At 47.0% G+C, this 24,288-nt stretch overlaps 1 protein-coding gene across 15 annotated transcripts in view; it reads left to right on the forward strand.

Moving 5' to 3' along the window:
• Window positions 1–24,288, forward strand: part of CACNA1B (calcium voltage-gated channel subunit alpha1 B) — a 505,831-nt gene that overhangs the window by 477,060 nt on the left and 4,483 nt on the right. For 10 of the 15 annotated variants that reach the window (XM_043498957.1, XM_038374486.2, XM_043498958.1 and 7 more), the window contains 8 exons: window positions 1,916–2,024; window positions 4,775–4,882; window positions 6,233–6,390; window positions 9,167–9,294; window positions 10,375–10,513; window positions 11,970–12,119; window positions 20,383–20,590; window positions 20,968–21,167. In XM_043498957.1, the coding sequence (XP_043354892.1) occupies window positions 1,916–2,024; window positions 4,775–4,882; window positions 6,233–6,390; window positions 9,167–9,294; window positions 10,375–10,513; window positions 11,970–12,119; window positions 20,383–20,590; window positions 20,968–21,167 (1,200 nt within the window). The remainder of the gene's footprint in view (window positions 1–1,915; window positions 2,025–4,774; window positions 4,883–6,232; window positions 6,391–9,166; window positions 9,295–10,374; window positions 10,514–11,969; window positions 12,120–20,382; window positions 20,591–20,967; window positions 21,168–24,288) is intronic. The other 5 variants (XM_043498961.1, XM_038374490.2, XM_043498966.1 and 2 more) reach the window with 3 other exon arrangements.

A 24,288-nucleotide genomic window follows, 5' to 3' on the forward strand; every position in this document is an offset into this window, starting at 1 on the left:
GTAGATGGGAGGGTTCGAGGTTGAGGGCTGATGAAGCTAAAGAGAGGAGTTTTTCGTTCTGGATCAGATGCAAACACATGCACAGGTTAACACTCCAGTTTCCTTAAGCAACCAGTGTTGTTTAAACAGGACAGGCTGGATTTCTCCCATTACGCTTTATGGTGGTACAATTCCATTGATGCCACAGGAGTTACTTCTAGGTTACCCGTACACAGCAGCTGCATGGGTACTTCTTAGCACCAGCAGACAGTCAGGCTAAAATCGTCTAAAAGCAGTAGTGTGGCCACAGCAGCACCGGCAGCAGCTTGCACTAGCTGCCCTGAGTACAGTCTCACCCGACGCCCTGAATGCATAGCTGGGCAGCTAGCCTGAGCGGCTACCCCGCCACTGGTGTTAGTGTGCCAGCACAAGCAGAGAGAGTGCACGGCTATCTACCCGAGCTGGGATGCCCGTTACCAGCTGTGGTGTAGACATACCCTTGTTTGCGCTCCTAGAAGTGAAGAGGGCAATCAGGCTCAGCCATTTTTGCCTCAGTTCCAGCCTCTCTGTGGTTGCGTTTGATGCGACTCATAAATCAATGTTCAGTTTATACCACTGGGAAATAAAATTTCTGAGATTCCCCCCCCCCCCAAAGAGTCCAAACTCCTTTTTCCCCTGATGATGGAAAAGGAGGACAAAATATTAACGTAAGAGTCTTTCCCTTTTCTACGAAGAGCAGTTTAATGATTAAAGCCGAGGACAGAGCATCAAGACCCCTACAGGATCCTAATCCCAGTTTTGGAGTCTCTGATAAAAGACTCTGGGTAACACTTTCAAAAGCACCTGAGTGACTTAGGACCCTATGGCCATGTCTACACTGGCACTTTTGTTGGTATAACTTCTGTCGCTCAGGATGTGGAAAAACACCCCCCTGAGTGACATAAGTGACACTGACAGAAGCACCAGTGAGGACAGCACTATGTCAGTGGGAAATGGTCTCCTGCAGACATGGCTACCACCACTCGTTTGGGGTGGTTTCATTATGCCACCGGGAGAGCTCTTTCCTGTTGGCAGAGAGCGGCTACACGTACATGTGGGGTGAGATAGCAGTGTGACTGTGTGCAAGTTCAGGGCACTCCATGTCTCCCAGATGCACAGCTAGTCTCACTGCAGTAATGTACTCACTGACCCCACAAGGGAATTGCCCCTGCAATGTCGACCTGCTCACCCTTCAGACCGACTTGAGGCTGCCAGGTCCTGCTTGTGGCTCTTTGTCTCTGTGCTACAGCCTCACTGTGGGAAGCAGCTGCATGGAACAGGTAACACCCAGTGGGAGGCGTGTGGCTGGAGTCAGCTGTAGTGTTCTCCTTAATGTGCCATGTCACCAGGGAGGAGAGGAGAGCTATGCCTCTTGTCTGGCCAGCGGGGACCCTGGCCAAGTGACTTTCCTTTGACATACACAACAAGGGTGGGACTGGTTTGGTTGAAGCATCAGTAGCACTCCGAAAATAGCTGCGGGAAGGGCTCAGCTGCTGCTGTGCTTCTATTGCCCGAACCAGGACACCTGGCGGGAGATTAGGGTAGAATGATAGGTCCTGCCATGGGATGTTGCCCAGGGAGATCAAATTGATCCAGCTCGAGACAAAATATACTCCTCTGAGGGCAGCATGAATGCTGGCAAATCCCAGTCTCAGAACTTCGCGGTGAGCCCTCTGGTTCTGCAGCCTTCCAGAAAAGAAGCCACCCTCCCCAGAGGCAAGGCTGCGTCTCCCAGCAAACAGCACGCGAACGGCGAGCGTTTCCAAATTGCACATACTTGTGATTTTGCTATTGTAAGAATCTGGGGGATGGCTGATCACCCTAGAAGGGGCAGCGCGGAGGGTGGGAGAGGGTCAGCGCCAGCTGGCACTGACGGCAACTCTGCTTCATTCCTCAGCGCCTGGTGCGGATGAACATGCCAATCTCAGACCCGGACTTAACGGTCCACTTCACTTCCACGCTGATGGCTTTGATCCGGACCGCTCTAGAAATCAAACTCGCGTCAGGTGAGAGGGGAGATGAGAGGGAGATGTGCACCAACTTGAGCGTGAGTTCAGAAGCTAGCTTGCAGCAAGGTTATTGTGCTGAAAGGGCCAGCCTGCTAAGCCAAAGGAAGGGGACATGATGAAGGAGGAGTTCTATAGAGGAAGTGGGAGGATCCTCTAGCCAATTACCTCCACCTCCTAAAAGGGAAGGTAGACTGATGGATTTTGGACTGGGAGACCCCAGTTCTGCTCTGACTCAGGGTACATCTACACAGCAGCTGGGAGGTGTAATTCTCAGCCCAGGTTGATGTAAATGTGCATGGCTGCAGCAGCACGGCCGGCAGCTTGGGTGAGCTGCCCGAGAACATACCCAGATGGGTGGGTGTGACTGTGCAGCACTAGCCCGAGCCGCCACCCGGTGCAGCTGCAGCTACCCTGCTGATTTCAGCCTGCTAGCTGGAGCAGAGCTCATGCATTTGTCTGTGCGAGCTGGGAATTGCACCTCCTGGCTGCAGTGCAGATGTACCCTCAGTGCGTGTCCTCGACAAGTCACTTCACCGCTCTGTACGACTTTGTAAACGGAGAACATGACTTGTTCACCTGAGTAAATGGCTTTGAGATGAAAAGCCCCAGGCAAGCACCAAGCGTTGTGATTTTTTTTAAAAAAAACAACCCTGACTCCTAGGTTTTATTGCCTTAGCCAGGCCAGTAGGAAGAAAAACCTCTTCCTGCTAATGATCCTGTCTGCTGGTAGTAGAAGCCGCAAGTCTGCAAGCTCTGACCTATATTATGCTCTGAGATAAAATTCAATTATGTAAATGCTTAATCAGGCAGATACATGGCTTCCCAATTAAACAATACAATATAATAAAATGTATCAAATTCTACCTTGGATTATTAGTTTGTTTAATCCGCCTTCGAAGCTGTGGCTTCCGCTGGAGCCAGAGCCAGAGTGGAAATAGCCAGAGCTCTTTTATGGTCATGTATAATGTCAAACCTAAAGGGAGGACAAAACATGTCCCTAAGATGCAGGCCTGGGAGTCAGGAGAGGTGGGTTCTGTTCTTGGCTAACTGAATGAGACTGAGGATCTCGGCCTACATGACTTGCCCAAAGGTAGTTAGGCACCTAACTCCTATTGAAATCAATGGGAGTGAAGAGCCTAAATACCTATGAGGCGCTATATCTTAGCTGGATGCTTTAGCTTATGAATGCACTTTGAGATCTTGAGGTGGAAATTGCTCTAGGGCAGTGGTCCCCAATCTTTTTACCTTGCACCTGTCTTACTCCTGTCCACAACACACGCCTCCGGAGGGAAGGGGCCGGGAGTGGAGTCTTGGCTGAGGCCAGCAGCTGGGACCCCAGGAATGGAGCTGGCAGCCGCGGTCAGGAGCAGAGCTGGGTGGTGCTCCCTCTCTGTCCCCGCCGCCTGTGGGGGCTGGTCTGGGCCTCACCCTTGCTCCCCCGAACATTCTCTGTGCCTAGGGGGACACGCCCCACAGTTTGGAGACCTCTGCTGTAGGGGACAAAATATTATGGTCCAATGGATCTAGGCTGACTGACACCAGCAGAGTATCTGACCATGTAACTTTAAAGCATATGTTAAGGACCATCTCATTTCTTAGGGGCCAGGACCCTCCTTCACATTAATAAGCCTGCGTGTGAAGGGGACAGTCAAGCCTTGAGAGCCTGTGTCATTTTCTTACATTTCACTGCTGATCTGTCAGGCCAAGTCATTTCATTGAGGGTGACTGTCTGCAAGATTTTTGGCCATATGCAAACAGGAACCAGCAAATAGGCAACTTTCCACAGAAGGGGTTTGAGGGGGTACAGGTAGTCAGGGGCATGGATTTGAGGTTCTGGATTTGGCCTTACTCATTATTACCGGGTTGGTTTGGATTTTTAGGTTTCCCCTGCCAAATGTAATTGAGAGTGGCTGGTAGGACAAACAGTCCCGTAAGCAACCCAGGGAGATGCAGTGTGGCAGGTGGGGCATGCTCCAAGCACTGTTGGAATAGCAAACGCTATAAGAGCGATAATAGTTCCTCCCTTTGCTTTTCTCTTAGAAAATCCATCTCAGTCATAGAGAGAAACTACTCAGCCACAGTTCTGTGTAATTTAGCCACTTGGGAACCAGCCTGTAATCTCATAAAAACTTGAATCATTCTCAGCCCGCATGTCGAGAACCCACTTTGGCCTTTTTAACGCTGTCCTTGTGTTTGGTTTTATAGCATCTATTTGATGATGATGTTATATAATTGTCTTTTAATTTTTTGTATGTGTGCTGCCCCATCACACCCACCCTGGTGAGGGGTGGGAGGGAAGTGCATGGGGGGGGAGTGTTTATGTAATAGCTTAAGCCCACTGTTATTTCATAGTCGGATTGTTTTCTGCTGTGGCTTCGTTGTATGCCTCAGAAGCAGCTAATGTGACAAGTCTAAAAGAGAAGGACATTGTTCAGGTTACAGGATAACAGTGGCAGTGCAACCAGATCAAACTGGTCCTTGAAATATTGCACAGATCAAACTGAGTCCATTCCAGAACTCAAACACTGGTTTATAGTGGGGAGGGCTAGCACCACCATTAATATCAGTGGTGAAGCTGATCCTGACTCGGTATTCTGGGAAGAAGGCAGGGGGAATGGATTTGGAAAAGACAGGATCTGTTCACATGGTAGCTTGCTCATTCATTTGAGGTACAAATGAGGAAAGTACGTGTGCGATGTATAGTCGTTTGCTCTCAGCTTCATTTGCCTTTTTTGCCCCCTGCCCAGCGGGTGTGAAGCAGTACCAGTGTGATGCTGAGCTGAGGAAAGAGATCTCTCTGGTTTGGCCCAATCTGTCCCAGAAGACATTGGACTTGTTGGTGCCGCCCCATAAACGTAAGTGCTAAGTAAGGATCCTCTTCCCCTTAGAAGCAATGCAGAGACATAAACTCAAAAACCCATTCCAGGCAGCCACAGAAATCAAGGTTCTTCCCCTCTCATGGATGGTGCCTAGAGCCAACCCTAGGTGTGCACCGCAGTCTAGCTGACATAGTACAGAAGCCCATTTCATTCTCTGCCTTCAGTTTCCTTCAGATGTCACCTCTGGAACGCTCGCAGTCCTGTGTCCCTATCCCTCAGTCAAAAGAATCCCAAGGTCACTCCCAGGCATGGGTCTCAAAACTTTATGTCCTAGTGCCTCTTGCCTGAGCCCGTAGATTATTTGCATTGTGGACAAAGATAATACATAGAGGCCAGAAGAGAGCAATGCCTTGTCCAGCCTCTTCAAGAGAGATTTCTTTGTCATGCAGCAGTCTTGCTTCCTGTAGTTTTATCTGCTTCCAGTCTGGCTCCTGCAGGTCAGGGGAGCAATTTCTACCATCTGGGTTCTGTCTGCATCCAAAAAAAGTGAAGAGAAGGATGTTAAAGGCTGCAAAGAGCCCATGTAATAGGAAGAGGGGGTTGGTACTAAAGGCTTAATCTCCCCTAAGGATGGCCTGTGGGAGTGTGTTGAGAAAATGGAAAGTTTGAAATTCTCTTGATTGGCAAAAGTAAGGGCTCTGAATCCCCTGGCTTGCTGATTAACGAGAAACAGCCCGTCCAATCAGGGCAGCCTTAACTGAGAAAGGTATGGTGCTAAGCTGCACAATAGGGAGAGGTCAGTGATAGAACTGTAAAACGAAAACAAACAAAAAAGCCATCTGGAAAAATGAAATACAATTTAAATGTATATTAGCCCATTATTCTCCTGTTGATGATAATATAATGAAAGAAAAATAAGGACTTTCTGATGATAAAAATGCTGGCTGCAGATCTGGTATTAATTTAAGTGTTCTTTTCTGTCTCCCATTCTTATACCAGCATATGGGTTTACTTGCCTAGGGCACCCTTCCTGTAACATATCCCTAAATATTTTCAACAGAGAGTAAAGCTAGGGGGTGGGTGGCTTCAAAAGCGGATGCCGTGACCCTCAGAGAGTAGAAAGGCAACAATGGGCAGGGACGGAATGAAGGAAAAGGAAAATTGCTAAACTGAAGAAGTCTGTTCTAACCATTTCTTTTCCTCTTTTCTCTCTCTCTCTCTTCTCCTCCTCCTTCACTTCTAATGTGATGTCTTATGTGTCTTGTCCATTGGACATTTCCCCCATTTAAATAATTTCTTCCCTTTCCCTTCATTTCTGACACCCGCTCCTTCTTTCCTCTTCTCCATCTGACTCTCCTTTCTTTCGCCTCCCGTTTCCTAATCCAGCTGACGAACTGACTGTGGGGAAGGTCTATGCTGCTCTCATGATATTCGACTTCTACAAGCAGAATAAAAACAGCAGGGAACAAGTGCACCAGCCACCTGGAGGTCTTTGCCAGGTACCCAGCAGCAAGATGCTGTTCCCTCTTCTCACTCCCACCAAGGTGCATGGGCATCTCATGATCCTTTATACTAGCAATGAGCAAACCTCAGAAAGTCTAGAGGTCCCATTCCATCTAGCACCTGAAATTGGGATGTTCTCCAAGACTTTTTGCATTTTCAGGGCATCTTGAAAGTGGAAAATCTCATTTAGTTTCTAACCCTTCCTAATTTCAGCGGAGCTGGAAATACCTTGGGTAAAATTTCCAAAAGCACCTAAGTGATTTAGGAGCTCATGTCTCATTAAAAGACAATGAGATTTAGGCTCTTTAAGTGACTAGGAATAATATTTTCAAAAGCACTAAAATGTGCTTAGGCCCTTGGGAAACCAAGACCCATTGAAAGTCAGTGAGATATAGGCTCCCAAGTGCTGCCACTTTTGAAAAATGGAACTTAGGGACTGTTGAAAATTTTACTCTTTGAAAATATCTCCACCCATGGAGTTTGGGCACTTCCACTTTCTACCCTGGCCAGAACTGAGATGCCAAGGCGCATGTAGCCTGGTAAATTTGAGAGTGTGAGATTGCACTTGTCACTGCTGCAAGTTCTTCCCCCAGATGGCTATACAGATATTGTGGTTGAGTGTGGGACACACAGATAGAGACTTGATGATGTTTTAGGTAATTCTTGCAAGTGTCATTGAAATTATAGACGAAGAAAAGAAAGCACAATAAATATAACAAAATTTCCCAGATCATGCAGATTTATGGTGATTGACATACTTACAACATCATGGAGACTGATTACAGTAAAGAGAGGAGAAAAATCAGTGCTGCTCACTGTGACACTTACCACAAGAGGAAGGTGCTAGTCTAGGCTTCCTACCTAGTTGCCCATGTCATCATCCTGGTGAGCCAGCTAGGGATGGGATTGACAATCTTTTATGCACCTTTTTCCATTTCACCTACCATATGCAATATCCAATTCCACCCACCATATCCAATTAAGTCTCAGCCTCCTACTCATATTTGATATACTGAGAGATCAGTTTTAGGGTTGGGATTGTCCATATGTGATATTCCAGTTGACCATAATTACATTTCCAACAGTTACTGTGAGTCCCTCCCTGATAGTTTTGGTACATCAATACAGTTACCTTTTATTGTAAAAAGCCCCAAAGATGCTGCCATCTCTTCATTTGTGGTTTACCCTAGGTACACTGCTAACCTATCACAAGATACAGATTGCTGTATTTAACCCTAAGTCAAGCACATATTTCATAACCTTTTGTCAAGTAGATAATATTTATGCTAACCGCCAGTAGGTGCTGCACAAATACTGAACAAAGAGAGTGTCCCTGTCCTAGGGAGCGCGCGCTTGGAATCCATTAGACATTAGATTTCAGCCTTGCGCGTGCCACCGTCTACTAGGCCTGACTCTTAAGTGCTTAATGCTTAAGACCTATCACCAAGTCTATTTTTAATACACGTATTTTGGTTTTTCTACTTGCTGTTGCAGCTTCAGTAACTTCCATTATTATGTCTATAAGCATGCTTTACAGATAAGTTATATTTTACCCAAAACTGTAGTCCCTCCAAGATCAGGTCAGGTTTCAACAGTCAACAATGACAAACAAGTGAAAACTTTATGCAAACAGTGAGAAAGATTTGGCTTGAGTTTGGGGCCAAGGTTTGGATTGATTCTTATTGTAGCCAAGCTAGTTCATCTGTCCCTGTTTATCACTACTGTGAGCCTGCTTTTGCTGCAATAATCGTTCCACAGCTCACAAGCACAGCATTTTGTTATTGGGCTAAATCCTGCGGTTCTTACTCAGAATTTAAACCCAGCTCCCATTGACTTCAAAAGGCCTTGTGACTGAATAGGATCTGCAAGAATGATCCCCATGCTTTCTCCATGTTCACATCTTAAGGTCATAGGATAAAATCTTGGCCATACTGAAATCAGTGGCAAAACTCCTGTTGACTTTAAATGGGCCAGGATTTCATTTATAAAGCGTATAATATAGTCACAAGGTCACTCAGTTAATGCCAAGCCAGGATGATGGGTGAATTTCATTGGTACCATGAAGCCCTAAATCAGAAACACGGCCTTGGGATTGAAATCTTGGGAATTCCTGAAATAACAATCACCTAGTAGACTTCAGGTTGATGTTGCAACAGCTGAGTACACATACAGTTTACAGCATGCATCTGTCAATAGGGAGACATCTCTTAATGAAGGCAACGTGAGGATATTTCAGTACGAGATTCGGTATCACAGACTGAGATCTGAGTTAGCACCTGATCCTTTAAGCTGTGGGACCTTTTGAGGTTGACTCAAAACTATATAATTTTATTCTGTTTGATCTGAAAATTGATGTGTAACTAAAAACATTCCTCCCAAATAGTCTGTCTTGTGAACTATAAAAGGCTTGGCTACTGTGCTATGGAAACAAACCGGAAAGAGTGAAAGAAACCATTTTTAAAATGTGAATTTAGTGCTGGAACAAGGTGCCAGACTGACATCCCCGGAGGCTGATATGTTTCTGTTTGCTCACAGAATGGACAAGGACAGTGGCAATGCATGCTTCCTTTATACTTTCCCAGCAACGTGCCTCATCCTTGATATATAGGGACCTCTTTTAAGGTCCATGTGGCCCTCTCAGCATGTGGTCTATACACAGAGAATTCCAGTGAAGGGGGCAATTAGTGCTGGTTATGATCTTGGAACAGGGCTTCGATAATGTGGACACCATTAAGAACGTGACTAGGAAAGACTACACCCCACATTCTCCAAGCAGCTGTAGCTTTCTCATTGATGCCCTCTCTTTATGCATTGCAGACTGGACCAGTGTTGTTGTTCCACCCCTTGAAAGCAACCCTGGAGCAAACCCAGCCTCTGGTGTTCAACCACGCTAAGGCATTCCTCCGCCAGAAAAGTTGCACCTCGCTCAACAATGGGGGCACATTGTGAGTATTCCCCCGATTTCCCACAATTACCTTAGACTGCGGCGGCCCCCACGGTGATTTCTCCATTATTCTCTGATTTCTCAGTGTTTGAGCCAGCCCCTTTATGCAGTCTGCATTTCATAACTTCCCACCATTGCTAGTTTGTGTTTTCGGGCTCCGGGAGCTTGGAATATTGCAAAAATTGCCCAGTGAACATTCACTGATTCTAAAGAGTCTTGGAGCCAAAGAATGCCCCCAAGATATGACAGAACTTAATGTCAGTGGGAGTTTCCATGCATGGTACTGAGAAGGGCAGAGTCTGGCCCTCGTTTCCTGCAGCCAGACAATACAATCTCTGCATAATATGCATGCAAAACCCTTTTTGCCACAATTGTCCCCAGTGCCCTCCCTACTTCCTGCCCTCCTTGTGTGTTAGATTTGTCTGGGTCACTCGTGCCACTGATATTCAACAATAGACCTCTGAGATATAAATACATTAATACCACCATATTTTCCCCTACTGGTTAATAAACCTGTAACTGTAAAAACCTAGGAGTAAATTTATCCCTGATACAGCTTTGCTGACTTCATTTGCATTACACCATAGAGGAATTTGACCAATAACATTTAAGATTCTTAGCCTAGCTGGCCATGTTAATGTAACTTCTCCATGTTTTACATAAGTATGTGTATTTGCTGAGTATTTTTGTGTGTGTTTACTAGTGACACTCTAGTATTCGTCCATTCTTTTGTGGAAAATACACCCGTTTAGCAACATGTGATCTCCAAGAAAAGTTTGGTCTTCTGCATCAGTCCCAAAAGTAATTTCCTAAGGCACTGAAAACAGGTTGCTGTTTTCCCTTTAAGTAGATTGGTTTTGTTTCCATGGTCTTCCTGAGGTCCTCAGGGTGAATGAGGAAATTATCTGTCAGTCAAAGAGCCCTGTAGTTTACTAGCTTCACCAGCCACTCCCCCATCCAGCCTTTTTTTCCCCACATGATTTGAGAAGTAGCCCCCAACACTGCTCCAGAGCACTTTAAATAAATCCAACTGCAAAACGCCTAGCACAGCAGTTCATCTTTTCTCTTCACCTTGCATCAGGCCAGCCCCAGAGAGCGGGATCAAGGAGTCTGTTTCATGGGGGACTCAGCGCACTCAGGATGTGTTTTACGAAACCAGGACACCAGCTTTTGAACGAGGCCACTCGGAAGAAATTCCCATTGAACGGACAAGCAAACAGGTGAAGATAAAGTGGAATATAATAGGTCTCCATGAGTGTTAAACGAGTTATTCCTTTTGACAGCATAAGAGTTCCACATTCATGTTTTGGCCCAAATATTGCTCTGTTCATTGCAAAAGACTTGCTAGGATGTAACTGAGAACTGAATCTGACCCATTAATGTCTTTGTAACATTTTCTTTGGCAGATGCCCCTCTTGGGGGTGTGGCAGACTCAGGCTTATTCCAAATGGGAGCATGGGGGAGAAAGAATGGTCTCGTGGCTGGGCGGCTGGATTGGGAGATAGGAGACTTCGGTCCAATTCCCAGCTCAGCCACAAACTTTGCTGTGTGACCTTGAGCAAGTCACTGTGCCTGGCTTCCCCATCTGTCCCTTGCTATACAGAAGTGTGTGGCTAAAATCCATTGGTGATTGTGAAGCACTCAGGTACTAGCTATGCAGGACCCTAGACAGATCACTATTATTGGTGGACAGAAAACGTGGTTGAAGAAGGCCTTCACATTTGTGTCTCTTGCAGAGGCAATGTTGGGATAGGCTGTGGTGGCTTTGGCTTAGTGTATCCAATCCTATATCTTGCTTCATGGGCCTTCCATTTCCAGTGCTGCCCGTCTGAGTCCCCACTGGGGCTTCAGCTGACAACACATTAGAAAATTTCCAGAGCTGGATCTCATTGGCAGTTGGAGCTGCTTGGAATTGGTGCTCAGGTGACAGGCAGGGGAAGAAAAGAGAATTTGGGATTAGTTTGGCATCATCGATACATGATCGAAGGTGAACACGGCTGGACAGTAGGTGTTAAGTGGGGCAGGGTGGAGGGGGATGAGGGATGGGCTTTGACTTTTCCTTCTAGTGAGTGTCATTTTCACAGCAAAACGTTTCAGAACTGGATAAACCGGAGCAGGGGAAACGAGCCAAGAGGAGGAAATCAGAACCCAAACACACACAGGAGGATTGAGGGACTAGTGCGATGGGCTTATGGAGTCTTTTAATTGTAGGTCACCTATTTGAATCCAGCCCAGGTCAATAGCTACTGTGAGTGTTTACCATTGGATGGCTCTTCAGTGACCTATCTGAGGTTTGGGGTCTTTAGTGCAGTTCCTAGAGTATTGACAGGCCATACTATAAAAAGCACCACCATATTTGGCACTACTTGGCTCTCTTATGGACTGCGTGTGGCATGGAGACTGACCTACGCTGAGAAGGGGTCCAAGTTGAGGCATGCTGGCAGGGCCATGTGGGGAAGCGTACACCAGCACTCCCCAGGCTGAGCTAGTTTGTAGATAAATAGTGACCTTTGGTCACCAGGGCTGTCAGGCTGGTGTCTTTGACTAGCCATAAATCCTCACAGATGAAATAGAAACCCTGCAGTTCACCTTAGTCCTGGAACAAGCCTGGCAGAGCAATTGCTTTAAATGGACATTTATGTTCCGGCTTCTGAAAATATTTCTCAATCCAATCAGGTTGTAGAAATGAGAGAAATCAGCCCCACCCTGGCCAACGGAGAACACCAGCCTGGCCTGGAGAGCCAGGGGCGGGCGGCTTCCATGCCGCGTCTGGCCGCTGAAACTCAGGTGAGGGAGGGAGGCTTTACTGGCAATGGAAAACTTACAGTAAGTCAAGTATTCAACACGTTCTCTCTTCTTGTCCGTGTCATGTTGTTTTTTAAAGTGACTGGTGGGTTCTTTGTTTCTTTAAGAGACACTGATGGAGCTGGGGGTTCAGAAATTTGAGCAGCCTTTGTGCTTTTGATCATTGGGATGCTGCGTACACGGTGCTATTCCCCAGCTGTCCCCATCCCCATATACAGGCAGCAAAAAAGAAAACCTGCTCTCTGGGCAAAGCACCTCATTTAATCTGATGCCTGGCTAGCTGAAAATGTATGTTCCAACTGACAGGGAGTCACTCTATGGTTTGAAGAGGTGTATTCCATAACCTTGCGTATAACATGCATACATCATTGCCCTAAGTTCATGGTGGGGTATATCCATAGCCCTGGGAATATAATAATTTGCATGTTTCTTTTTGATGAGCCTGTTTATATATGAAATGTGCTGTAGGTTCTCCCTCACCAGAGGGCTGCATTTAAATACGAAGCATTTCCTCCTCCACCCTCCAACTAGGTTTAGCATGTAGTGCACTGTATGGTGGATTAGTAATATGATGCTTAAGACTTTATTTCCTTTGCTTATATGATGGAGCCTTGCAAGAAAGCCTTGTCATGCGAGGTGGCCTTCAGAGCAACCTTGTGACTACCCTGTGCATTTCATGGGGCACATGACAGCACGGTTTTCTCAAATCACTTCTGGGCATTTCACATGTGCATTGCTAACATGTCCTCCAGACACTCTCCGATCACCATGCTGCCTGTTATGTGTTAGAACATCTCCATCTTGCCAGGCCTAGTTGTGTCTCTTTAGCTCAAATTGCCTGATTCATATAATAATGAGTGAGTCACATGTGATTGTGCTGTTCCACAGGTGAGACAGAATGTGGGAGGTGTGCTGAATTCTAGAACTGAAGGGCTCTCATGTATACAGCGGCACCTCCAATAGATATGTCCTTCCTTCCTGACTGTCTGTATGCCAGCCAGCTTGGATCAGGACACAAAGCTCTGCTGTCTGGATCTCTGTGCTACCTTAAGAAAGGAACACCTTTCCCCGAGAACTGTAGGAAATCCTTGGATAAGACTCCATCTCCCAGAATTCTGTGTGTTCTCAGGAAGTCTATTTATTTTGCTTAAAACCAACCACCTCCATTCACAAGTCCCAAAAGCTGAGCTACCCTGATGGGATAGACTTGTGATAGGTTCTACCAAACCTAAAGCCATTCCTAATGAGAACAATGTCAGCGTACGAACCCTAAAAACAACCCTTCCTTGGGCATTAGGGTTGGGCATTGATCCTTTTCTTCAATGCAATATTAACACTAACTTTATATTTGCATTGCTCTTTTTAGCCTGTAGAATCCCAACGCACATTCAGGACTGTGCATGTAAGCAGTGGTTGCCAACAAAATCTTTGCAGACGCTTGCAAAGGCAAAACTTCAGATTTTAATGGGGACCACTGCACATGCATAGGAATCCCTCACCCACCAGTGAAAAGCAGCTGTGTCTTAGTAACCATTTTCTCGCCAGCATCTCTTCCTGGCAAATTTCAGGGGTTAACACAGAAATCGCATGAGTTTTTTTGATGATCATGGGACACTAAAATAAAGACTAACCCCTCCAGCACCACAGCATTCCCAGCACCACCCTGCTCCAGTTTAGATCCGCAGGGAAAGGAGTCACCTGTAGCACTTGGGCAGCCCTTGGGAAACTGCAGACCCAGTACTGACCAATCCCAGCCTTGCTTAACTGATGAGAACTGACAAAATCAGTCCCAGGTTGAAAAGCCCCATGAGCCGCAGATAGCCCTCCAGCAGAACAGATGAAATCTGCCAGACTGCTCCGGGGCTCTCCCTTACACCCATCACTTTCCCTCAGGAGGCTTCTTCAACCTCTCCTATAGTTTTTTTTTTTTTTTTTTTTTTTAACAAAACAAATTGATGCCTCCATTTGCCCAACAAAGAGTTACAGATGAAGCTTGTGAGCAAATAGGGGCATGGGAGAGAGGCCATTAATGCTCTCAGGGAGTGAATTTCTTGCTCAGGAGAAGCATGTTGCAGGTTGCCCACAACAAAGCCCACACCTGCCCTGCATTAATGCTGTCACTTATTTATGAATCAGGCCTACGGTGTCTGAACAGATCTAACCTCATTTAATGATATAATGTTTTAGTGCTTGTAGCTTCAGCAGAATAACTGATGTCCTTTCTGTGTGTGTTTCCCCTTCTGTGCCCTCCACCCTACCCTTTATGTGCTACTTCCGATTCCTCCTCTAACTTTTGTTAACAATTTTTTTTTCATTCATCCCCTTTTCTGTTTGCCTGTCACGTCTCTGTCCTTTTACGTTTCCCGTCTTTTATCGTTTCATGCTACCGATCTCGCTTCCTCCCTCCCCATTTGCTTTCTTCCTTTCCTCCGGTCACCTTCCCTCCTGTCTCATCATCTCGTCCGCTGCACATCTGCCGTGATGTCTGACAATGGCTGCTTCAAATATTCTCTCATCTTGTCCGAATTGTTTGCAGAGGAGCAAAACACGGTCACCGGGGAGTTACCTAGCAGTATGTAGATTGCACTAAGTTGTATCCTATTAAATTGTTATTAAGCAATGATTAACCTTCACTAACCCCTTCTTCCCCCCCCCCACCCCCACTCCTTGTTTGAATTACTGTCTGGTGCTGTAAAGATGCAGCTGCGGTCTCTCTCTACTTCAGTTCATTGTAGTTCCTTTGATCCATAGTTGCATGCTGCACATTGTGATATCTTGCATTTGTTTATATTGCCTTGTTGGCTAAAAATGTCATAAGCGAAAACAGTAAAGGTTGCTAATGAATGAGAAACTAATGAGCTTCTCAAGGCTATGGTATATTCTCCTCCTGTACGTCTCCGCTTGAGCTGGAGGTGTCATTTCCTGCTTGTGTAGGTGTAATCATGCTAGGTTTGATTGAGCTAGCACAGTAACAATAGAGACGGGCTAGCCACCTGAGTACATATTAGGGTCCCGGGTGGGATTGTACTCCAGCAGCTACCCTCTCCTACCACTCATGCTGCTACGTCTATGCTACACTCAATCAAACCTACCATGTGTACTGGCAATTACATCTCCAGTTCCAGTATAGATGTACCTTGGGTGTAGGTGTGCAAGTCCAATCAATGGTAATGAGAGCCTCCAGGAGGGAATATACCTGTCTGTGTGGTATAGGAAGAGAGACTGTTCTAATCTATCTCCGTTTCTGGGTGGGGGAGAGGGTTGCACCTGGAACAACTGAAGAATAAGGCCCTAGGAAGGTTTGTTTCCTATGAACTTGGCTTCTTTTTGGAAAATCTTTGCCCCTCCCTGTCGTTTCCTTTGCAGCAATTCCTTTGGGCAGAGGTGGGTTATCAGGTTACTTAATCTAAGGTCAGGGTGGCCAACCTGGGGCTCCGGAGCCACATGTGGCTCCTTGTCTAGGCACCAACTCCGGGGCTGGAGCTATAGGCACCAATTTTCCAATGTGCCAGGGGGTGCTCACTGCTCAACCCCTGGCTCTGCCACAGGCCCTGCCCCCACTCCACCCATTCTGCCCTCTCCCCTGAGCCGGCTGTGCCCTCGCTCCTCCCCCACCCCCGCAGAGTCTCCTGCGTGCCACAAAACAGCTGATCAGGAGGTGCAGGGAGGGTGGGGGAGGCGCTCATCGGCAGGGCTGCTGATTTATTACTGTGGGTCTTTGGCAATGTACATTGGTAAATTCTGGCTCTTTCTCAGGCTCAGTTTGGCCACCCCGATCTAAGGTCTTGATCTCCATTTTTAGGATGGAGGTATTTCCTGCATTTACTTCCTGGCCAAGATCTGTCATTTCCCGTTTCTCCGTATGTCAAATCTGCAGTGTTGTTACCTTACCCCTGGCCCCGAAAAAAGAAATCTCCTTTTTGAATAATAAGTGTGGGGGCCTGGCATTGGGAGGCCATTCCATGCACAGGTGGCAGCGTGGAAGAAGGTACAAAGCAGTCAATGGAAAAGGAAACAAATAAGGCATGAATTATGCTGCGGCCAGTTGTTCGCTCTATTGGTGACTTAAATACAGAGCTGTGTCTTCTTAAGACAGGTACATCTGCTGAAGGCCCTATAAAATGGACAACTCCAGAGTGGGCAAAGCCCACTTCTGAGTTCCAGGAGAGGGCGCTAGCGTGGTGCGGTCCTTTATCCAGCACTTTGTCTGTTTGGGCTGCGTAACCTACCAGTCCCCTGTTCAGAGATCCTCTTCGCCTCCTTTCTCTTCCCCCTTACTTTAAAAATTGTATTAAAGCTAATATTTAAAAAGGACATAGTACACAGGTTAAGAAAAGAGTGCCTGTACATCTGGGTATAGTGCTTAGATAAACCACAAATACAAAATTTGTTTTTAAAGTCATAAGATACATATAGTGAATAATCAGCAATAACCCCAATTTAGGTGAACAAATTTAAAAATACAGTTTAGATATTAGCATCTAAGTATTCGGCTTCATCATTCCTGAAAAGCTATACAGAGAGTTGGTTGTGGAAAGCAAATGCAGCCATGAGTGAAGAGTGTTCCTCAGTCATTGAGAATTTAGGGTAGGTTGTCCATTTCGAAAATACAATCCACGAGGAAAGTATTTTGGTTACTTTCCCCACTGCGTCTCTCATCTACTACTCACCACTACAAACCTTCACCACTCACCAGAGCCATCTTCCTACGTGGGCAGCGAGAGTGTTAGCCTTCCCACCAATTCCTGTCCCTTTAGACTCGTGACTCAGAATACTCAAAGGTTGCAGCCAGAACTGCCCTGCTCCTCCAACAGCATCCCAGCACCCTGGAGAGAGTCCTCTTGGGCATCTCTGAATCCCCGGTGCCCAGTCTGTGCCGTCCCAGTGCTTGTGTGTCTGTGAGAGCCCTGCTCCCAGCAGCAACGTTCCACCTGGGAAGCTGACGGGAAGGATCAAGGTTTGAGTGAGTTGCTGGGAAGAAAGATGCGGGGGTTAAAAACTCCACTCAGATTGCTCCCTTGCATGTGAGATAAGAAACCCCATCACTGACACTACCCACTAAGAAATGAATGGTGTCTTTAAATTAAAAATAATTGCATACCAGCTAGCCTAATAATGTGCAAATATCAGGGGGGCAGCCGATACTCAAACTCCAGTTTCAGGGTAGCAGCCGTGTTAGTCTATATTCGCAAAAAGAAAAGGAGTACTTGTGGCACCTTAGAGACTAACAAATTTATTTGAGCATAAGCTTTCATGAGCTCAAGCTGTAGCTCACGAAAGCTTATGCTCAAATAAATTTGTTAGTCTCTAAGGTGCCACAAGTACTCCTTTTCTTTTTTTTCAAACTCCAGTGTAAGCTAACAAAGTGGCACCACCAGTTAAAAAATAACAATCAGAACAACCCCACAAGGGAGTAGATAGAAAGGTTAAAAAGAACAAAGTTAATGCTTTGCTAGAGCTGTCATTTTAGGGGCACACAGGAGGAGGGAGCATTCTGACACGCATATGACCAAAGGGACAGAGACAAATCCCGAGTCCACATCCATGAGACTTGAGACTGCTATGTGTAGAACTCTCATCGCTACCAAGTTCCTTTTGCGTAATCAATAGACACAGTGGAGCCTCTAGAGGGTGGCCGGCATGCTGGCATGTCCATAAAGCAGGGCCACAGAAGAGCTGGAGACAAGCAAAGTTAAAGGAAAGAAAAGAAAAACAGATTCTTGTCATTTATGGAGCTTTGTCAATGGTCGCTGGGCAGGAGACAGATCTCGTGCTGAGCTAGTAGCAATCAGGATAATGCAAGCAAAGACCATGGCAATGTAGAGAGAGACCAAAACTCAAAGCACACTGCTATCCCTCTCAATGACCTCAGCCCCTGCCCCATAGCACTACTCAGCTCATGTCCTACCGCAGTGCTGAGGGCTCAATTTCCATTAGAGTTTCAAAAGGATTTCCACATTGGTTCTTCATGAAACCAAGAAGTCTGTCTCGTGAGGCCCTCCCAGCATACAGAGCGGTCCTTTCATCGGTCTCCCCTTCAGCCACAAGGTGCCATAAGTTTTTTTCTCATTGTTTTTGCTGGTACAGACTAACACGGCTACCCCTCTGAAACCATTCAGCCACCTTGTGGCTCTAAACCTGCATCATGATGGATCTGCCTTTTCTCCTGCAGCACCTTGGCCACAGGTGAAATGTTGCTGTTCTTAGAAAGGCAGGGCTGGGGATATGATGGCAGTGGGGGGAGTGGGAGGAGAGTGTAACAAAGTCTCCATTGTCTATTGGCTACCCTATATTGCACTTGTGAGACATTTGGAAAGAATATTCTTAATGCTTGGATTGTAAAGAGGGAGGTCACAAAGACCAGGTCTGGCACTGGCGTAGGGGCAAGGCTTAACTTTACCTGCAGGAAACATGGATTTGATGAAAAGTTCTTGTCATTTGTTCCCAAGCTGGGAATGTTGTCAAGAGAGGAACTGGAAGCCTTGTAGCCAGTTAAGGATTGGCACTGGTGATGTCTGCAGGTAATCCCATCTAGCCTTCACCAGTCAGAAGGGGGGTGGTTACAAGATCTTGAAAAGCAGCAGGGGGAGCCCCAATGGATTTGCAAGGACCCCAAGCAGATGTAAGGAGAGAAGGTCCCTTTCCCACAGCAACAGTATGATCCATAGCTAAGGCTACGATTTAGTCACAGAGGCCATGGCAATCACGGATTCCGTGACTTTACCGGTCCTCCGTGACTTCTAAGGCATCAGGAGAAGAAGGCGGGACTGTGCAGGACCCTGCAGCCCTAGCCCCGCTGCTTCCTCCGGGGGGCTGCAGCCGGGGCCAGGGTCTGCAGCTGGGATCGTGCGCTGCCGCGTCCCGGGCTTGGCAGGGGCTGTGCGCCTCAGCCTTGTGACGTCCCGGGCTTGGTGGGACTGCAGCCGGGGCCATGCGCCCCAGCCCTCTGGCTTCCATCCCTGGCTGCAGCCAGGCTGTGCGCTCCAGCCCCGCGGTGTCCCAGCACTGAGTCCCAGCACAGCTTCCCAGAGCTGTGTGCTCACTCCATGGCCAGGGCTTGGCAGGGGCTGCATTGGGGGCTGCACACCCCTGTCCCGCAGCTGGGCCAATGGACTAAGTGAAAGTCCTGAGCCAAAGTCTCTTCCATTAAAGTGATGTGACCCCATGGAAAATCAGTGGGCTTGCACCAGCCTTATTGAGAGGAGAATTTGGCTCCCAAGTTTTAACTTTTTGTTGCAGTTTATTCCCCAGGGAAGGTGGGATATGATAGAGGACGTGTTAGTTACCATTCTACATAATGCAAGAACAAGGGGTTACCCCATGAAATTAATAGGCAGCAGGTTTAAAACAAACATAAAAAAGTACTTCTTCACACAACACACAGTCAACTGTGGAAGTTTTTGCCAGGGGATGTTGTGGAGGCCAAAAGTATAACAGGGTTCAAAAGAATCAGTGAAGTTCACGGAGGACAGGTCCCTCAGTGGCTATTAGCCAAGATGATCAGGGACGCAACCCCATGCTCTGCATGTCCCTAAACCTCTGACTGCCAGAAGCTGGGACTGGATAACAGGGGATGGATCACTGAATAATTACCCTGTTCTGTTCATTCCCTCTGAAGAATCTGTCACCGGCCACTGTCGAAAAACAGGCTACTGGGCTAGATGGACCATTAGTCTACCCATTATAGTCATCCTTATGTTCTTAAGGAGGCCAACTCACATATTTGAACTCATACAGAGCTAGTGGTTTCGCCAAGGCCTGAAGTAACACATTCTTTTAGTCCCATTCGTTTGCTACAGCCACTGGACAGCATGGCCTGTCTTTCTGCCCCACTTACACATCACTGTGTGTGCCTGCTTATTTCTTTGGTATTGCACTGGGAATGTTTCAGTTTCTGGAATTGCACTGGGTGAAAAAAAACATTGGCGTACTAATTTTGCGAAACATTTGGATGTCATGCCTGCCCTGTGATCCTGTTTAGTCCTTCTTGATGACTCACATGAACACTGATGTTAAATGATGTGCATTCCTCTATGGATTGTGTTGTCACACAATTCACAGTAAAGCCCAATTCAGGTATCGCCGATTACATTTGTTCCACAAATTTAGCACTAAATGTTTTATTGTGCAACCGCTTCTGTCCTTTCTCGTTCTGTTTGATTAACCATCTCTGTCTTTTCCCCCACCCCCGAAAAACACTCCCATTCTGGAAGACACCCAATTAACTGCAGTGTGATCTCTGTCCTCTCCCACCCACTCCCCCTTTCCTCCCTATGCTTTGCAGACCATCCCAGACACCAGCCCCATGAAGCGCTCCATCTCCACACTGACGCCGCAGCGCCCGCATGCCATGCACCTGTACGAGTATTCCCTGGAGCGCATGCCCCCGGACCAGGCTCATCACCACCATCACCATCGCTGCCATCGACGGAAAGACAAGAAGCAGAAGTTGTTGGACAGGTCACCCAACCAGTTGGCCGATGGGGATGCCGGTAAAGGCTTTTCCACATTGTCGTCTCTCGTTCACACCACAGAACTGTGATGATCCTCCCAAACCACCATTCTTCATGCATTAGGATGAGGGGATGGGGACTTGGGAGAGAGAATGGTGCCCCAGCTCAGTTAGCTCCCTTGAGGCTTTTCCCCATGGAACACAGTATCCCCAAGGGGGGGCCTTTATGGCTGGTTCCCCCCCACTACGAGTAATGGTGCCCAGCAGGGAAGCTTACACTATGTGTGTGGGGGGAGTCCCATGGGAGAGGACCCACATGGGACCCCCAGAGTTCTTGAACTTGCTCATCCCCAAGTTGAATGTTTCTACAGTTATTGCAGCCCCATCCATTACTTTTAAATTTGGTGACACATCCAGGTGAGGCATCTTCCAAGAATAAGAAGCAGGAACGAGGCAGGTCCCAAGAGAGAAAGCTGCATTCCTCCTCTTCCTCCGAAAAACAGCGCTTCTACTCCTGCGACCGCTATGGGAGCCGGGACCGTTCTCAGCCCAAATCAGCTGATCACAGCAGGCCCACCTCACCCAATGGGGGGCTGGAGCCAGGCCCCCACAGACAGGTGAGGAGATTCAAGGCGGGAGGAGGCCTGAAATCTTCAACAGGTGCACCCAGGGTAAAAAAAAAAAAAAAGGGTCGGGGGCTGGCTGGGCAAGAGGAGATGGAGCCTGGTACAGAGGATTGTTGCCATCTGACGGCTCTTTGGAGGCCTTCTGCAAAAATGAATTGATGGTCTCAGGCCAGTTCCTACCGAACAGGGGTCCATACCTCAGAATCCACCCTCTCAGTTGGCACCCTTGTTGGCAGTGTCAGGAGAGAGGCCAAGGACTAAGTGGGGCCTGCAAACTGAACTACCTTCTCACGTCTCCTGGGACAACTGCCCCACCAGGTCTAAGCCCAGGCTGGCTGGCAGGGCAGAATGGGAAGGTTGCACTGCTGATTTTTGTGCTCTCTCTCTCCAGGAGATAGAGATATTAACCCAGCACCTATTGCCGCACTTGGCATAGAGCTAGAAACCACTCATGGGCGTTATACAGAAATGGAGTTGTACTAACCACCTAAATCCAGACCACCAGAATACAAGCAAGTACAGTCCAGTGCAGAGAGAGGGAACCCAGAGAACTAAATCCTGTCCTCGGTTACACCTGTGCAACCACTGACTTCAGCAGGGGCGACTGAGGGCGGAAGATGGCCTCCAGCATGGTCCCATCTTTGCAGCTGACAAACTTCATGGAATAGGGGCATTTTCAGCAGCATTCTGAAACAGGAGCTAGGACGGGCACCTGACCCCAGTGCTAAATCCACCCACAAACACATCAACTGTACTGGAGCAGGGAATCAGCTAACATAATGTAAGAAAAAAAAGTAGACCTTGGATGGAAGTTGAGGGTGCTCAGCACCTTGCCAGAGTGAGCCCTAAGTGGGTCTCAAAACACAGTCTAGCTCTAGTTCTAGGGAGGAGAAACTTGTGACCACACTTAAAAATCTGTCTAGAGCTGTAGTCTGAGTGTGACTGACAGGCCGTCTCAGGAGGGCTGACTCGTACTGTCATCTGAACAGACACAATCCCCACAGCAGCGTCACTTGATAAATGGATAGCTCAGAGGGAAGGAAAGCCGGCCGCATTTGTTGTGTGGGTTAGAAACCACGGGATAAAAGTAAGGAAGGTTGAAAAAGAAGCAGAGTCTCTATAATAACTAGTGCCACCCCCAAGATAACAGATCTTTGCCGTGTTCTGTGCATTCCTCTCTCCTGGTGCGTTGTACTTTCACGATTCCTAGCAGTAAAACTGCTTATAATCTTGGAGTCTGGGTGTGGATGGTAACTGAATGCTTAATGCCTCATTCGTCCCCAACGCATTGTTTTGCAATGCACACTGGCATACTTAAAGTATAGAATACGCTCTGTAAAATCATTGACTTCTTGGTCTTTTGGCTGAGACCAAGTGTCACAGGGTGCTTCTCAGGCTCCCCTGTGAGCAGTTCTACCCAGCCTTTTTTCGTGGTCTTCGAGTCACCACCACCCACGGTCTGTTTTTTTAACCTATGTTCCTTTAATCCTCAGTTTCCCAACGCGGCAAGAAGTAGCATAGGTATACAGCAGAAGGAGCCTTTCACACAGCACACCCTCTGAACTCCTTCCCCTTTACATCCTCTTCCTCCCGAATATGTATCCTCCCCTTTGCTAAGCCAATTACCTCATTAGCTCTGCAATTGCCACCAAGTGGCAGTAATCCTCCTCTTCCTCACCAAGCAACAAGTTGCTTGATTCCAGTTAAGCCAACAGGCTTCTCTGTGCTGTAGAAACCTCAGTGATCAGGGTGCTCCAGCTAGTCATGCCACGGGAAATATCTGTTTGGTGTCTGACACATTCAGGCCCTGCCCAGGCACAGGGGTGGATTCAGTGATCAAATAAGTTTTTCAATCTCCAGCTACTACGCCTATTCATACTCCTGCTCTGCAGAGGAATTTTCTTTCTGATCCTGTTCCTCCTTGAGAAAGGGAGAAGATGATTACTTCTGTTGTTGTTAGTGGGGTAGCTGGACCTCTCCTCTTCTATGTGTATATACTAGAGCATTAAATGCAATGCACACTTTAATTATAAAACAAAGAGGTTCCCGGAAGTTAATAATCCTTCAGTGTTGGAGCTCCAATGACATCTTATTACCCCGTCCCCACTACTCCGTTGATGGTTAGTTTGCTCAGTATGTCTCTTTAAAAACAAATGCCTGAGTTGATTTAGAAAGGACGGACGAAGATGTCATTCCAATGTCCATGTATGTTCTCCATACAGGATAGCATTAAAAAGGCCCCCCAAGCAATGCATATCAATTGACTCACATGGGACTTGTTAATATGTTCCTTTGGTCACAGTGGAACACACAGATTTTTTTTTTTTAATAAACAGTGCAGTCAGTGTAGACTCAGCTCCACCCTAATGAGCTCAGGATGTTTGTCCTGATGAGGGGCCTGTGAGAAGCTCGGTTGGGCTGGTTCCTGCATTGTTGTAACCTACCTGTTAACGCTCAAGGGTCTTCCTCTTTTTCTACTACTTCTTCTATTTCTATGTGTTAGCTCTTCCCTTCCCTTGGGGACACTACCTTTAACCAGGAGCCATGCCTGGCTTAGCAGATTTTGCCAGACCTGGGAAGCACTTTGTCTATACACCTTAAAAAGTATCTGATTTCTGGCCCTCCCTGCTTCAAAATAAAATAAAATAAATCAGCTGACTCCTATCCCCCTCACTCTCCCCTAACTCAACATTAATGGAATGAACAACGCAATCTCTGTTTGCCCAAGTCTGCTAGTTTGAAGGTACTGTCTCTGTGTCACTTGAGCAGTACACAGTATTTCTCCTGATGTTGGCTAGCTCCAGCAGACTGGGTCCCAGAAGCCACCGCTGCTTCTGGAGGTGGTGGTGATGATTGTAATTTGGCATCTTAGGAACTATTCTGCCTCCCTTCTCCCTCTGTGGCAAGAGATAACAACTTTTCTCCATCTTTTTTATGGCAGCCTTTCAAGTATTTGAAGACTGCTATCATGTCCCCTCTTAATCTCCTCTTTTCAAAACCAAATATACCCAGTTCCTTCAGCCTTTGTTTATATGACTTGCATTCCATCCCTCTGATCATCTGTGTTGCTCACCTCTGGATCCTTTCCAGTTTCTCCATATCCTTTCTACAC

Source organism: Dermochelys coriacea, chromosome 16, assembly GCF_009764565.3.
Source record: "Dermochelys coriacea isolate rDerCor1 chromosome 16, rDerCor1.pri.v4, whole genome shotgun sequence".
Lineage (NCBI taxonomy): Eukaryota > Metazoa > Chordata > Testudines > Dermochelyidae > Dermochelys > Dermochelys coriacea.